The sequence below is a fragment of the Cydia fagiglandana genome, chromosome 9 (genome assembly GCF_963556715.1).
Source record: "Cydia fagiglandana chromosome 9, ilCydFagi1.1, whole genome shotgun sequence".
NCBI lineage: Eukaryota > Metazoa > Arthropoda > Insecta > Lepidoptera > Tortricidae > Cydia > Cydia fagiglandana.
In genome coordinates this window covers 18532096-18549768 of record NC_085940.1, presented here as the reverse complement: position 1 = coordinate 18549768, position 17673 = coordinate 18532096, and the positions used below count along the sequence as shown (strand labels likewise).

Here is a 17673-nt window from a genome sequence, read left to right as displayed (position 1 = left end):
TAAATAATAATAAATCGAAGACAAAAGGACCAATCAGGGCTATAACCGCGAAAATCGAAGTTCGCAAATTGCGGGGATTTTTCTCTGTCACTAATTACGCCTTCATTGGCCGCTCAGATCCCCACTTGAACCCCTTTGGTTTAAAACAATTGAAAAACGTCTATCCCCAGTGATCTGTCAAAAGTGTCAAAGTCAAATTCAGGATTTAAAAAAAAGTCATTCATTATTTATAGTGATGTTATAGTCAAATTGCAATTTTGAAAACAAAAACATACAAAATTAAGTGCTATTACAATAAATATAACAAATAAATTGTTGTTCATTTTGTGTAACTTAGTGTACAGAGGCTCACACAACATGCACAGGTTTGTCGTCGAAAAATAAAACATGAAACACAAACAAATGAAGATCGATGTATTGATAGTACTAGTTTAATAAACATTCATTTGTTTTAGAATAGTACATTTGGATTTAAAAGGTGCACCGTTCAAAGTACATTATCTAGAAAAGGTAAGTATGTTATTTATTTGCTTGAATGTTTAAAATGTCTACGTTTCAGTCAATTTTAGATTCTAGCCGGCGTTTTAACTTTTAACCAATTAAGGACGAGATATCTTCTCCTAAATGGCAATTTAGATTCAATATGTTACTGCAATTTTACCCACCCATTTTTTTTTTTATTTTTTTTTTATAAGCCGTAATGAGCTAATTTATGTTTTATCCTTTTCTTACAAATAAATAAGTACAAAACACTCGCACAAGAGGACACTACCTTACACTAGTAACCACAAAGCATAAAATAAATATCGCGAAAAACTTCATTGCAAGCAAACCGGATAGTAAATGCTTGGAACAAATTACCCTCTGAAGTTGTGAACTCTACAAGCGTGAATCAATTTAAAAATAGATTGGATAAACTATCTAAACAGTGAAATCATGCTAAGTGAACTATGATTTAGACGCACCAGCATCAGCTGCCTGTCTAAAACGAAATAATAATAATAAAAAGACTAACACCAATCTGTAAGCATAAGATGCACAAATAAACAATGCACATTTAGTTTATTCAGTCTAAAATCTTCATTTACTAGGTGATACTAGCAGCAAAGTCATGGGGAGCAACGGGCATACTTCTAGAGTGGGAGGACACCTTTCCTTACTCCGCAGCATTGGCAGACATTGGCAGCGTCCGGGGCAGCGGGGGCGATGGGATGTACAGCTTGGATGAAGTTCGGCACCTGCTGAGGTTCATTAAGGATCATGGCTTGGAACCTGTGAGACATTCTATTAAAAGCTTTTATTTAATTTGTTCTGTTAGTATGTATGTTAGTTAGTTAGTGTGGGTCAAATCTTGGAAGCTAAATTTGACCCACTTTCCGATTAAGGTGATATTTCGCATACATGTGTAAATTTGATGTCAGTTCAATATTATGATGACATGGAGCTGTTTTATTACTTAAATAAATAAATAATAATAATAAATAAATATTGGGGACATCTTACACAGATCAACCTAGCCCCAAACTAAGCAAAGCTTGTACTATGGGTGCTAGGCGACGATATATATACTTATATAGATAAATACATACTTATATACATAGAAATTTTCTATGTGTATAAGTAAGGGTGTTTTCTATTAGAAAACACCCATGACTCAGGAACAAATATTAGTGTTCATCACACAAATAAATGCCCTTACTGGGATTCGAACCCAGGACCATCGGCTTAGCAGGCAGGGTCACTACCCACTAGGCCAGACCGGTCGTCAATGTCGTCATGTGTTATGTTTCTAAATAAATTAATGTATAGTCAACTGTAAAAATATGGGTGCACAAATCATCTCAAAAATATGTCCCGTAGCTCTTATGTCAGCTAATTAAGAACTATGAGACATATTTTTGAATAAGTTGGCTACACCCATATTTTTACAGTTGACTGTACTAAACTTCACAAAAAACAGTAAAGAAGGGAAGTAATAAGGCTAAAATGGTTGATAATCTGGAAGATGTTTTCGACACATACTATTAACCTCTAGCCGCCCAGAGACCTATAAAAAGGTCCCCCGTTCCAATCTAATTTGAACTTTGTGTTGAGAAAATAAAATCTGATTTTGCTTGGCAAGTATTGACGTATGGGCTAGAGGTTAAAAAAATGATAAATTACCTACCAATTTCCAGATCCAGCTAGTCCAAACCATTGGGCACATGGAGTTTGTGCTAAAGCACCCAGCTTACCACAGCCTTCGGGAATTAGCGCGCTCACCGGCCGTGCTGTGTCCGTCCCGGCCTGAAGCCCTACAGCTGGTCAAGATGATGCTGGAGCAGACGCTGGACGCTCAGCCCGCGGCGGAGTACCTGCATATTGGGGCGGACGAGGTAAAGGACATATTACAGCCTCTGTCACTTGGTCTAACTCTATAGTTCGTTTTTTTTAGCATTACAAAGAACTCCGCAGAAGCAAGCGTGCAGTTTTTATCAGGCTCGTTAATTGTTAATAATTATTGAATTATCTAATGTAGCATGGGCAATACATATAATTTATTTCAAATTGTTACCGCTTAAAAAAGCGCCAGATTTAGAACCACAAGCGAACTTCTGCGAAGTTCTTTCTAATGCTAAAAACACGGATATAGTTGCCTATTGAGAGAAAAGTAGAGTCAGTGATAAAAGTTTGTATCAAAAACCGGCCAAGTGCGAGTCCGCGTACCATGACACATAAACAGCAAAAAAATCACGTTTTTTGTATAGGAGCCCAACTTGAATATTTTTTTTATTTTGTTTTAGTATTTGTTGTTATAGCGGCAACAGGAATAGGTACATCATCTGTGAAAATTTCAACTGTCTAGCTATCACAGATCATGAGTTACAGCCTAGTGACAGACAGATGGAGGAATAGACGGACAGACGGACAGCGGAGTCTTAGTATTAGGGTCCCGTTTTTACCCTTCGGTTACGGAACTAAAAAAACGATTGTAATTTTTTTTTCAGGTGTGGCATACAGCAGTATGTGCAGACTGCCAGAGCCGAGCTGCCAACAACATTCACAACACCGCTAGCCTATATCTAGAGCACATACGAGAACTGGCCTTATTCCTTAAGCAGAAGAGGCCACATTTGACTGTACTTATGTGGGATGATATGCTACGGTCGGTTAAAGCTGATACCTTGAATGGTAAGCATACAGGGTGATTCATAGAAATCTACCTCCTCGCGTTATCCTGTCATTTTTGCCACGTAATTTCGGAATTTGGCTTTCTGGCTGCAGGTTCCTGACTTCTAACTGACATTGATTATACACATTCAATTCTGATGGTTTCAACCAAAAGGTACCACATTGTCGCTTGTCGATAAGGTTGATTTCAAGTAGAATCTATATGAACATAGCGCCTTATTGACAACCGACAATAAGGACCCTTTTGGTTGAAAATAGCACATTTGTTTTCAGCATATCAGCTAGGAGAGCTGGTTCAACCAGTTGTATGGCAATACAACGCCATGGAGCACTTCCACATAGACCCGTCACTGTGGGAGAGCTACCGGCAAGTGTTCCCGCAGGTTTGGGCCGGCTCTGCGTTTAAAGGGGCCAATGGCAGTTGTCAGGTGACTACACTGTGTTTTGGGTTATTCTCAAAAAAATATTTGTTAAGTAGTTGGTTAGTTAGTGTGGGTCAAATCTCGGAAGCTAAATTTGACCCACTTCCCGATTTTCGATTGAGCTTAAAATTTGCATACGTAAGTCGGGTGACAATGCAATATTATGGTGCCATCGAGCTGGTCTGATGATGGAGACCGGAGGTGGCCATAGAAACTCTGTGATGCAACAACACAACCTAATTGTGTTTGAGGTTTTTAGAATTGCCTCGATGAGTATTAGTTGCTTGTGGTAAGAAAAGTACAGTCAGCGAGAAAAGCTTGTATACCAAAAATGAAATTTTTGCCAAAATCTTTTGTTTACTATTGTTACAGATACTGTCCCCAGTTAGAAGGTACGTCAGCAACCAGGAAGCATGGAGGATGGAAGTAAAGAAGTACAGCCACAGCATCAGCTTCGCTGGAATAATTTTGACTGGCTGGTCAAGGTTAGTCTTTTTAGGGTTCCGTACCCAAAGGGTAAAAACGGAACCCTATTACTAGGACTCCGCTGTCCGTCTGTCTGTCACCAGGCAGTATCCCATGAACCCTGATAGCTAGACAGTTGAAATTTTCACAGATGATGTATTTCTACTAAAAATAAAATAAATATTGAAGTGGGGCTCCCATACAACAAACGTGTTTTTTTTTGCTGTTTTTTGCGTAATGGTACGGAACTCTTCGTGCGCGAGTCCGATTCGCACTAGTTTATATACCACGTCGGGGCAAACGCACACGGTCTCCGTAGCATTTGGACGCCTGCAACTCCAGATCGTTTTGCTGACTCTACGTGGGCCCGTACATACCTACCAATAACTTCTCTTCCAGGTTCGACCACTACGCGACGTTATGTGAACTGCTACCAGTGTCGCTGCCAAGTCTCGCGAGCTGTCTAAAGGTCTGGACTATGGACGACATGTCTATAGGTATATACATGCAATAACTCTTCATTTTATACATTATTCAATTTTAGATTCTAGCCGGCGGTCATTTCGTAAGTTCGTGTTCGTTTTTTTTAGCACTAGAAATAAGGTAAACAATCTTGACGTGCCTTTTTATTGAAGCACACGTTTTAAAAATCATCATCATCATCATCATCCATAAGACGTCCACTGCTGAACATAGGCCTCCCCCTTTTTGGGGAGGGGGGGTGTGAATGCCATAATCGCCACGCTTGGCAGGCGGGTTGGCGATCGCAGTCGAGTACACCGAATTTGAGGGACGCTGCTGCCCGTCCACCGGTGGTCTTGGACGTGGTTTATATAAGGACATACCCGGGTCCTGGACGTAGTTTAAGGACTTACCCGGGTCCGGGTTTTAAAAATAAGCGGCAAATAATTATGTAACAATTATGAATCTAATACGATCATTTATATTCTTCTGCTTTCATAAGTAATAGTTACTGATTTTTAAACAGCGTTTTTCAATTAAAAGACATGTCAAGATCGCTTACCTTCTTTCAAGTTCTTTCTAATGCTAAAAAAACGAACTATAGGTATATACATGTCAATAACTCTTTATTGTAGATATTAACTCTGAAAACAGTTAATGTCGAATAATGAAAAGTCGCCCGTAATGCTTCGGCATACGGACGATTTTTTATCTTACTCTTCAAAAACCCTTTCAATTATACCCCAACTCACTACATATAAGATACAAAATTTGTCTAAATCCGAAGGGTACCTTTATTGAGCTATGAGATGAGACTAGGTCGATTTGTGTAAGGTTGGTATTCCAACTATTCAATTTCTTGGTCTAATGTGCATTGCGTCTCACTCTTTCACTAAGCAAAATGTGAGAAATTTGACAGGTGGAATACAATATCACACTAAGATTGGTCCGTAATACATATATTTATAGGCGGCAAATTTGAAAATTTTGCGGAGGGGATATCGTCCCATAGAAAATTTGAATTTCGCGCCTTTTTCTACTGACAAGATTTGCTTCATCATCCTCATCATCAGCCTACTCTCGTCCACTGCTGGACAAGTGGACATAGGCCCCTCCTATTGCACGCCATTGAGCACGATTTGCGGCAACTCTGATCCAGCTCTTGCCAGCCGCCTTGCGAAGGTCATCGCTCCATCTAGTCTGAGGGCGTCCTACGCTACGTTTGGCGATGCGCGGTCTCCACTCGAGAACTCGACAAGATTTGCTTTGACCATCTATATTTATTAACATTTCAGATAATACAGTAGTAAGCGAAGTCCTACCCCCGGAGCAGTGGCCGGGCTCGGAGCTGGCACGGTGCGTGCACTCCTTCGTCGTGCTTCGCGACCGTGCCTACACTATAGTGCACGGTGACCTGTGAGTTTTTATACCGGGTGTGGCCTGTAACATGAGCAAAAAATTTAATTGTAGGCTGTACTCCTCATAATGACCAACATTTGTTCAGCGACTTTTAAAAATAACTTGTGGTTTGATTTTTAATACACTTTAAAGTTTATTCTAAGACGCAATGTATTGCGAATTTTGTTTTGTTTTTAAGGCGTGACAAGCAACTTCAATCACAATGATATGGCCTGGCGATGGCGTCCATTGAAGATAATATTTATTTTGTATGAAAAATAGGGAGTCTAAATACTTCATAATTTTTAAAAGTTGTTGAACAAAAGTGTCACCGTTTGAGGAGTACCATCTATGTTTTAATTATTTGCTCGTGTTACAGGCCACACCCGGTATAGCCTATTTTGTGTCCCACTGCTGGGCAAAGGCCTCCCCTTTCTTCCTCCACTCATCACGGTTGGTGTATGCTGAGTCAGTCACTGCAAAAAGCGTCGAGGTCGCCCCGTCATCTCTTTTTAGGGTTCCGTACCTAAAGGGTAAAAACGGGAACCTATTACTAAGACTCCACTGTCCGTCTGTCACCAGGCATCTCATGAACCGTGAAATTTTGTTGAAATTTTCACAGATGATGTATTTCTATCGCCGATGTAACGACAAATACTAAAAAAAAGTACGGAGCCCTCGGTGGGCGAGCGAGAGGTACTTCAGCTTTAAAATTACCTTCGATTAGAAGACGAGATTCTTCAGGAGGATGAGACAAAGTACCAAGCCAACATTGCATAAAATATTTGTTTTCACCACACCAGCTCGGAAAGAATTACTTTGCACTTCAAAAACGAATAGCTAAGTTGCATTTTATCCACATGTGAGGCAAAGTAATCAAATGCAAATTTTGAGTTGGTTTCTTATGTTTGCTGGTAGAATTGACTTTTAATTATGATTTTGGATGATAAATATTTAATAACATTCATGTGGTTTGATTTTGTTTGATATTTTACATTTAATATTTGCTTCCCCCTTGTAAAACAAATAACTATTTCACCACACCAGCTCGGAAAGGCTTACTTTGCACTTCGAAAACGAATAGCAAAGTTGCATTTTATCCACATGTGAGGCAAAGTAATCAAATGCAAATTTTGAGTTGTTTTCTTATATTTGCTGGTAGAATTGACTTTTAAATGATGATTTTGGATGATAAATATTTAATAACATTCATTTGGATTTGATTTGGTTTGATTTCGTTTGATATTTTACATTTAATATTTGCTTCGGGTTGGTGTGGTGAAAAATTTTGTGTTTCACTCGGGGGCAAATTTTGTTTAACCGTCGTGCTTTGAAACTCTCGCAACGCTCAAGATTCCATTTTTCGAACCACTCGCTACGCTCGTGGTTCAATTTTGGAATCTTTCGCTTGCTTGGGTATCAATATTAGCACGAGCGGTTAAATAACAACTTTGCCCCCTTGTAAAACAAATAAATATTATTTTTCTTTTCAGAGTAAAAACTTGGCTGAATCCGTGGCAAATAGAAAATGGTTACATAAACCCCGTCCAAGTAGAGGGCCTGGCCATGACCGTCCAGCAGTGAGTATTCTATACTACAGTCGCCATCAGATATATCGGAGCGGCCAAGGTGTTCACAATATCTGAACAAGCACTCTAACTCCTGGACAATAGAGGCGTGCTCAGATATTTGTTAGCACCTTGGCCGCTCCGATATATCTGATGGCGACTGTACCACACATACATACCACATATACACGTACGTAATTGTTGGTCTCTACTATCAAAGAGAATAGAGTGTATAGCGAGTTACGGTCATGGTAAATTACTTTTGTAGCCATAGTACATTTACTGCCATCTTTCGACAGAAGATTAAAACTGTTAGTTAGAACAGTAGGCCAAAGGTTATAGCGCCATCGCTCGAAAAGATTACACCTTACACGATACCTTTGGCCTACTGTCGAGTAGATGGCGTTAATTTCAATATTTAACAAACTAACACATATCAGTAAAATAATAAGGGTCAAAGTCAAATGGCATTCTAATCTAACAGTTTTAATCTTCTGTCGAAAGATGGCAGTAAATGTACTGTGGCTACATAATTTACCATGATAGTAACTCTCTATACACTTTATTCCATCCAGCTTTATCATGCGAACGGCTAAGGAGTGGAATTCACTTCCTGCAAATCTATTCCCAGTCCACTGTAACTTGGATCTCTTTAAATCAAGAGTGAATAGACATATCTTAGGTAAGCATGTTCCATCCTAGACTGCATCGGCACTTAGGGGTCATCCATTAATTACATCACACGTTTAGGGGGAGGGAGGGGGTCAAGTAAATGTGACATATTGTGACATGGGAAGGGGGGGAGACACAAACTTTGTGACGTCACTTTCACTTCATCAGTAACCGAAAATTTATTTAAATTATTTTATTCGCTGTACATTTAAATAACAAGTTTTTAAAACGATAATCGTTTTTATTCGTTTAATTTTCTTTCCTAAGCAGTTTTGGGTTATAAAATTACTAATATTTATATCGTCAAAAATATTTTGATAAAATATTAATAATACTTAGGCACTTACTTAATTCGATTTGGCGATTCCGTAGAAAAATGTGACGTCACACTAGGGGGGAGGGGTTTGCCAAATGTGACCAAGTGTGACAAGGAGGGGGGAGGGGTAAAAAAACCTAGAAATTCTTGTGACGTAATTAATGGATGACCCCTTAGCATCAGGTGAGATTGTGGTCAAATTTCACCTTCGTCAATGGTCAATGTCACCTTTTTCTAATAAAAAAAAATTATCTTTGCTACTATTAAATAAAAAAAATATTCCAGGTTACTTCTAGAACTAACATCTCTCCAAACCGACCTAACCCGAACCCTGTACGCGGTGACGGGATCCCGCAGCGCCGGCGAGTGGCTGGCCACCTTCCCTGCCCCGGTGCTCAAGCAGCTGACGGAGCTGCGCGACGTGGCCGCGGCGGCCGCCAAGGCAGACGCTAGTGTTAGCCCGAGGCCGAAGCACTGCCATTTGATGTCGCCCACTTAGGTATGTTACATACTGCTTTGTTTAGTGTTGTCTCGATTTTTCATGGTTTCGAGTCTGGTCCGATCGGCAGCTTAAGTGATTGAGTGATGAACGTATGATGAATGAATGATTAATTAATGATGGATGAATAACCGATGGCTGGTGAATGAATGAAGGATGAATGAATGGTGAATTAGTGATATATTAATGATCGATAAATGGTAAATAAATGAATGATGTTGGTGAATGATGCATAAAATTAATTAAAGACTGGATACTACATAAATTACTGAATGAATGTATGATAAAAATGCTAACATCCCTCTAAACCGACCTAACCCGAACCCTATACGCTGTGACAGGATCCCGCAGCACCAGCGAGTGGCCTTTGTCTAGTGTGGTCTCGATTTTTCATAGTTAAGAGTCAGGTCCGATCGGCAGGCTAGATGAATGGATGATGGCGGAATGATCAACTAATGACGAATGAACGATGAATGAATGATGCATGAATGATGAATGGTTGATGAATGAATGATGCCTGAATGATGAATGGTTGATGAATGAATGATGAATAAATGATGAATGAATGATGAATGAATGATAAATTAATGATGAATGAATGATGGATGAATGATGAATGAATGATGGATGAATGATGAATGGTTGATTAATTAATGGATGAATCAATGGGATGTATAACTATTTAATGATAAACGACTGATGAATGTGTGAATGAACTCGTTGTTGTACATAGAAGCACTTCCATTTCATATCGATAAACTATCGTCATTTCTTGCAATTTTAATTATACTTCAAAGGTTTAACGAAATATAAAATGTCATGTTTCCGTGATTCACTCGTCCATGGCCCCGACGGAAGACCAGCGTTGGCCCATCAAGGCTAACACCATGCTGAGTCGGGACCATTTCGTGGCTATTTACTTGTTTTGTTATGTAATGATGTGTTGTAATGTTAAGTGTGATTTTTTATTATTATTTTTTTCTCTTTGTCTGTTACTTGCCTATTTTTTTTATGCCACGAATAAACTATTTCTATTTCTATTTCTATTTGGCGAGTACTACTTACATATATCACGGTTACCTTTCCTAGCGGGAATGTGAACATATCTAGCATTTATATGTCATGTGTTAAGAATATATATTTACCCCCTTATTCATAAAACTTTACGGGCCTGATTTAGTTAAACTATATTTTATCCCTTTCTTAGAAATACAGAAGTCTAAACTAAATGATAGATAAAGACAAACGATTATTAGCTAATTAAGGCTTGTAGTGCGTTTATAAATAAGGGGGTTAGTATTTAAACATGAAGAAGTATCCCATTTTAAATATGTTTTTTTTAATTAACAATTTATTTTATGGATGTCTTTTTCGGTTCACAGGTTCAGATGGAAGACAACACGTATGTCAATGAAATCAAGGTGTACGCCGAGAGGATGCTGCCCTTACCTTACACCTAACGGCTATTGAGAGGTCATAGAATGATGGAATCTGAAGTACATGTACTTACAGTCAGCATCCTAGGTAGCGAATCAGACTGTGTCAAAAGTATTTACCATTTCCTAATACCTAGATAACAAAAATATGTACGTATGCATATAGAACAATTCGACGGTGACAGATACTTTGGAACGCGAGCGAAAATAATTCTAGGATGGCAGACACTTTTATGGAGCATTGTTTTATCCGCTACTATTGTAGTTGACTGTACTAAGCGAAAACATAGAGAAATATACAACACAACTATAGACAAGACATATACAAGACAACAACAGACAGTATAGACAAGAGTGCTCAGTGCTCACTCTATCTCCATACATTAGTTTTGGTACCAACAATATTAGTATTTTCATAGTCGACATCTAGCATCGAGTAGCGGATTTATCAGTACTGCTACTTGACAATAGATTTAGTGGCGACCGAAAAGTCTAATGCTGAACAATTTTCAGTTAATATTATAAACGGATTAACCGGAACTCTATTTTCAACTCCTTCCGCTTCTAATATTAGTTGTAAATTGTTGTTTAATACAATTTTCGTGGGTCGCCACTCGAGAGACATCTAGTATCGAGTAGCGGTACTGATAATTCCGCTACTCGATGCTAGATGTCGACTATGAAAATACTAATATTTTTGGTACCAAAACTGATGTATGGAGTGAGCATTCTTGTCTTATTATATATTTCTCTATGGCGAAAACGACGTACCTATTGTATGTAAATATAATTAAAGAGAATGTTTGTACGTTAATAGAGAGGTAAAGTCTAAGAAAAAAACGTGCACCTTAGTTTGACATCCAAACAAGATGGCGCTGTATTCCGGCATATGTTTTGCGGAATGTTAAACGTCAATTTTTTTGACAGTCAGAAATACCGCAAAATGTATGGAGCTCTTCTCGTACAGTTGCCATCAGATATATCGGAGCGGCCAATGTGCTCACAAATATCTGAGCACGCCTCTATTGTCAAGGCGTTAGAGTGCTTGTTCAGGTATTGTGAACACCTTGGCCGCTCCGATATATCTGATGGCGACTGTACCAACAGCGTCATGTCGTTAACACGAAATTGTCTTACATTTTACGCATCTTATTAAATCAATGTATCTTTGATATGATTTTATTAAAGAAAATATACGACCTTCGAAGCTTTAAATAAATCTGTATAAGGACTAGTATAAATAAAAACTGGTCAAGTGCGAGTTCGGACTCGCGTTTCAAGGGTTCCGTACATCACACAATTTTCAACAATTTTTTTTGTACATGTAACGTGACGTGAGTGAAACGTCTTGAAAAATCCGATTGGGTCAATCACAAACCAGATGTAACATGAAGTTTTCTGGCGTGGTGGCTTATAGGTAACTCGGCAACTATGCAAAGTAGCTTACATAGGAAGATTAAATGCCGAACAGTAGTACAAGTGTCCAAATACGAAGACTGAAGACCGAGCTCCGCCTAGGGCTAATAGCTCGGAGCGTCCGACGGGTCGCGCTTCCTACAACTTCCGCAAGTGTTTTAAAAGCGAAGGCCGAAGAGAGATAATACCTACAGGGTGGCCACTGGCCAAAAAATAAGTGCATTCCCGTAGCCGGGGAGGTTTTCAGATTATACTGAGCTTTACAACTTTTACTATGGGACCAACCCCGAAATTGCGAAAAAAAAAATGTATCCTTCCATAGAAAACGAACCACCCAAAATGTATGAAACAGCCAAATTTTTCCTCGCAATTTCGGGGTTGCACGTTGGCAACGGGATTACACTTAGTTATTTTTTGGCCACCCTGTATAGTGGTTTTTAAAACACGTAACAATAGTAACCTAATCAATCAGTACTACACTTGTACCAATGCGGCTGTGTGCCAGATACAGCCTATAGTCACACCAATAATAGTCTGCAGCGGATTTAATAGCCCACGCAGTGTAAGTGTTATTAATACGTCATAATTTCATAGAAGTTTGACGTTTAATATGACACGTGGGCTATCAAAATCGCTGCAGACTTGTTACGGTTTAACTATAGTCGCATTTTTTGTCGTCATTCTGACTCATGCTTGAAGCTAAAGGCACGCCTCTTCGGGATGCTTCGGGCCTTCGGTCTTATGCGGATATCGGCCTAGGGCCTTCGCAATAGCTGTCTACATCACGTTTCACTTAAACCATTGCGGCTGTGTCCCTAAAAAACCTAAACCGCATTTTTGTTCTTAAATCCGACTCACGCTTGACTGTAGATTTCTAATAGGTTTTCCTGTCATCTTTAGATAAAGGACTATTTTGTGTATTTTTTTCAGAATTTTAGACCCTGTAGTTTCGGAGATAGAGGGGGGGGAATGGTCATTTTTTGTCTATTTTCTTGAATAACTTCTAAACTATTTATCGTAAATTTATAAAAAAAAAATATTTGAGATTTTCACAATGAGCTTTTTCGTTTGATATGTAACACGATATAGTTTGCAAAACTTTGTTTATTTTATCTTTTACCCCCCAAAAGTAGCCCTTATGTTTACAATTCATTAGATGACGTTACATATTCGTCTTTGGGTCACAGACTTACATATGTGTACCAAATTTCAACTTAATTGGTCCAGTAGTTTCGGAGCAAATTGGCTGTGACAGACGGACGGACAGACAGACGCACGAGTGATCCTATAAGGGTTCCGTTTTTTCCTTTTGAGGTACGGAACCCTAAAAATTAGTATAATAGAGTAGTTTAAGAATTTTGCCCAAAATTCGGTGCTAAGTCAACTTTAACTTGTTTTGAATTTTGTCGAACTTATCTATATGTAGTTTAAATATTGTAGAAAATGTATCTTTCCTAATCAAAAATGTATATAACGTATGTGTACTAACGATTAAATATGGACGAATCAACTTTTTGACCGACACAAATCTGTAGGTATAGACCAAGAAAGGTCTGCAGCGATTTTGATAGCCCCCGCAGTGGAAGTGTTATTTATACGTCATACTTTCATAGAAGTTTGACGTTTAAAATAACACTTGCACTGATTTTCAAAATCGCTGCAGACTTTTCTTGGTCTAACTCTACTTATCTTAGGGCGCTAACTGTACAGGTCGCATACTATCTGAATTAGTAAGTCCTAAATTAAGGATTTCTATACTATGGAAGTCTGACAGCGATTTTGGGTTACCATTGCCCAAAAATGTCATAAAATAACGTTTATTTACTAAAAACTAATAAATATCTTATATCTATCAAAACTGTAGTTTATTTAATCCAGTTTAAATAAAACCTGAAAAAATAATTACTTTATAGTTAATGAGTTTTTATATCTACAATATTATTTAGATTTATTTGCTTAATGTTCCAATAAAAATATTTGTGACACTAAAAAAAAACCTTAGAAATATTATGTCATAATTATAAATTATTGCATACAATATTTAACAACACATTCACCGCTAAGCTACGGTCATAGCGCTACCACAGAATAATGAATAGTACTATCGTACAGAAAGGAAACTTCCTACAAAAACGAAGTTTGACAGCGTTCAGGGTCGAATCATGCAGTCTCTTTCTAATATATGGCACTATCCCTTTCGGCTATTTAGGGTTGTCAAAAATCAAGTGATTATCTTATCTGTGGTCGTGCACGCAAAAGGAAGTCAAGTGGTGCCAACCCTAATACATAATTGCTCGGAGCAATGCTGAGCCGAGCGGAGCCGTGTTCGAAGTCAGGAGTTTCGCATCCCTGGCGCTACGTCGTAGCCAATAACATGAATGGGTTACCCGGTATGTAAATAAATAATAAAATAAAAAACCGGGCAAGTGCGAGTCGGACTCGCGCACGAAGGGTTCCGTACCATAATGCCAAAAAAAAACAAAAAAAGCAAAAACAAAAACGGTCACCCATCCAAATACTGACCACTCCCGACGTTGCTTAACTTTGGTAAAAAATCACGTTTGTTGTATGGGAGCCTCATTTAAATCTTTATTTTATTCTGTTTTTAGTATTTGTTGTTATAGCGGCAACAGAAATACATCATCTGTGAAAATTTCAACTGTCTAGCTATCACGGTTCGTGAGATACAGCCTGGTGACAGACGGACGGACGGACGGACGGACGGACAGCGAAGTCTTAGTAATAGGGTCCCGTTTTACCCTTTGGGTACGGAACCCTAAAAAGCCTTTTATTCCAACTCATTACTAACTAAAGTTTACAAACTAAGGTTACATATAACTTATTTTTAATATTTACATAATACAATTTATATCTATACTTTTTATTTGAATGAGCGGACCTCCTCGTGAGTAAAGGCCTCTCCCAGTTTGCGCCAGCTCTCTCTGTCTTGAGCCTTGGTGTGCCAGTTGCTAGAGACGTGCTTTGTTATGTCCTCTATCCATCTTGCCTGTGGTCGCCCTTGTCTGCGTTTGCCTGGTGGTCCTTTCCAGAGCGTCGTTCTCTTCGTCCACCTTGTATAAGGTAGCCTAGCTACATGTCCTGCCCATTTCCACTTCATGTTTATGCAGTGTTCTAGGGCATCTACGATCTTGGTTTTTTTTTTGGTAAAAAAAAATCCCGGTATGTATGTAGCGGAAATGCTTCGTAGAGGCAAAACGACAACTTTTATGGCCGACTGTACTTTCTTTCCCATCACTCCCATGCATGTCTATCAAGTTCATCTGTAGATCTTTCAAATAAGCTTAAACTCAATATGTTTACCTGCGTTTTTCTATCGAAGAGTTCTTTTGATTATCTTACGACTGAATCAAATCAGCTCCATGTTAACATATTATTGGAAATATCTGGGAGACCGAACTTTAATCGGAAAACATATAAATACTCAAAAATGCTCGTTTTCCCAGAGATGAGACCTAGCTAGATCGATTGTCATCGGAAATAAGTATACCTACAAGATTTCTATGGGCCAGGTTGTTAAAAAGTTATTAGTGTAAACACAATCTCCTGCTTATTCCTAATCAGAACACGATATCTACTGCTTTGAAACGGATCAACACTATTCCCCACATCCGGATCACGGGGCATCCCCACTATTTTTATTACGCCTTGTACAGTCAGCGTCATATAGTAGGTAGCATCCAAAGTATTCAAATAGTTCGGTACACCATATATTTTAGTATGGCGAACTATTTTTAAACTGAATACTTTGGATGCTACCTACTAATTGACTCTGACTGTACTTACACATGTAGGTAAAGTGTCAATCTCTGAAACTTGCTAACTTAGGGTCTCCCCAGATATATCGACGCGCATTCGGCAAAAGCCGATAGGAAAAAGCTTTATGTCCACGCAATAAGAGCGAATAAGCCGTCGACGCGTCGGCCGGCGCCGGCCGATGCGAGCCGAGCCGAACGACGACTTTTTCGCTCTTATTGCGCAGACATAAAGCTATTTTCCATCGGATTTTGCCGATTCCGCGTTGACATATTTGGGGGAACCCTTATGTACTCGTACCTAAACAAAAGTGACTAGTGAATTCAACATTCAGACACAATTTCAATATGGCGGTTTGTTTACATAGTTAGCAAGTTCCATAGAATGACACTTTATGTACCTACATATTATTCATTTGTTAAATAAAATTAAAACAAAAAGTAAGTTATACTTTCACCTAGTAACCAACTGACTGATTACCCACTTCCCCAAAACTTAAAAATGCTAACTTGAACCTCCGAAGTTGGCTGAGGGGGAATCCAGTGAAACTTGTAATTAAGCGAGTTAATCGCCAACGGCGATAGAAGTTTTTAATTGACTTTTCAGCGCCCGCGCACCTCGCCCCATTAATCTCGATCTCCGACCTGATAATTGCAGATTCAACACTCCAGTCCAAACTGGGGCGTGTAAATAAGAAGTTAAACTTTAGAGAGTGAAGTGAATGAGAAAATGTTGCTTAATTAATATGTCCTGGAGTTGCAGGCGTCCATAGGCTACGGTGACTGCTTACGATCAGGCGGGCCGTATGCTTGTTTGCCACCGATGTGGTGTAAAAAAAATGTAGGGTGAGTGCTATAAAGTGCTATTCTATGGAACTTGCTAACTATGGTAAACAAAAGTCACTAGTAAATTCATCATTCAGAGGCAATTTCAATATGGCGGTTTGTTTACATAGTTAGCGAGTTCCATAGAATGACACTTTAGTTATTGGCCACTACATAGTAATTGGCCACTCCTAACAAATCAGAAAAAACAAACCGATTTAAGCCTTATTGTTAGGAGTGGCCAATTACTATGTTAAATTAGTGGCCAATAACTATATAACAGTCACCCGAGTATTTATGTAAAGAAATGTTTGTTTCTGTTACAAGCTTCCCCTATAGGTAATTTTTACAAGATTTACTATAATACCTAACCAATAAGTAGGTACATAGGTATTCGACTACTTGTAGCTACGAAAGAGGAAAAACTGATAAGTTTCGCAGTAAGCGTCATGTCATTATGTCCTAAACATTTATGTATTGATGATTTTTTGTTTGCGGGTCGTAGAACCGTGTGGGTGCCTGTCCGATAGTGGGTCCCGGTCACGGTACAGGGCTATAACCGCGAAAATCGAAGTTCGCAAATTGCGTTCATCTTTCTCTGTCACTCTAATTACGCCATCATTGGAGTAAAGGAGAAAAATCCCCGCAATTTGCGAATTTCGGTTTTCGCGGTAGCCCCTCAGAGCAAGTGAGAAAAAAACTCGCTTGTTTAATATCGAAGGTCAGACAGCTGCAAGGATAATGTACCATTTAATTATTGTACGTTCAGAATTTCTAGTTAAAAAAAAAAGGAATTTTCGATTATTCGGGATTTCAAATGTTAGGTATTATTAGAATGATCAAAATAGGTCGCCATCCGCCTTACTATTGTGCCATCTCCCAACCTCTTGATTCAACTCCTAGGATCGTGATAATTGGGATTGAACTTACAGATTCCTAGCTACTTGCTCTACATTTTGATTAGAATAGGGTAGGGGTATACTCGTAGTTCGGCTAATAAAAACCGGCCAAGTGCCAGTTGGATTCGCGTTCCAAGGGTTCCGTACATTAAGTCCGACTCACGCTTGACTGCACATTTCTAATAGGTTTTCCTGTCATCTGTAGGTAAGGAACTATTTTGTGTATTTGTTTGATCTGAGTCATATTATGCACTTTTTCCTTACTAGATTTAAATGAACGAATACCTACGGTTCTTCCCCTACCTTTTCTTCCTTAAATACAGCCTTACTTCACATTATATATTGTGTATC

The 17673-nt window shown here is 38.8% G+C and overlaps 1 protein-coding gene across 1 annotated transcript; it reads left to right on the top strand.

The window, feature by feature from the left end:
- Window positions 1-214: 214 nt before the first annotated feature.
- On the top strand, window positions 215-11360 carry LOC134667520 (hexosaminidase D-like). Its single transcript, XM_063524943.1, has 12 exons — window positions 215-365; window positions 456-510; window positions 1092-1274; window positions 2178-2375; window positions 2988-3171; window positions 3445-3599; window positions 3966-4078; window positions 4458-4555; window positions 5816-5936; window positions 7412-7498; window positions 8760-8973; window positions 10356-11360. Exons 1-11 carry the CDS (start codon window positions 358-360, stop codon window positions 8971-8973), a joined length of 1416 nt encoding a protein of 471 aa, XP_063381013.1. The 5' UTR covers window positions 215-357; the 3' UTR covers window positions 10356-11360.
- The last annotated feature ends 6313 nt before the right edge of the window (window positions 11361-17673 follow it).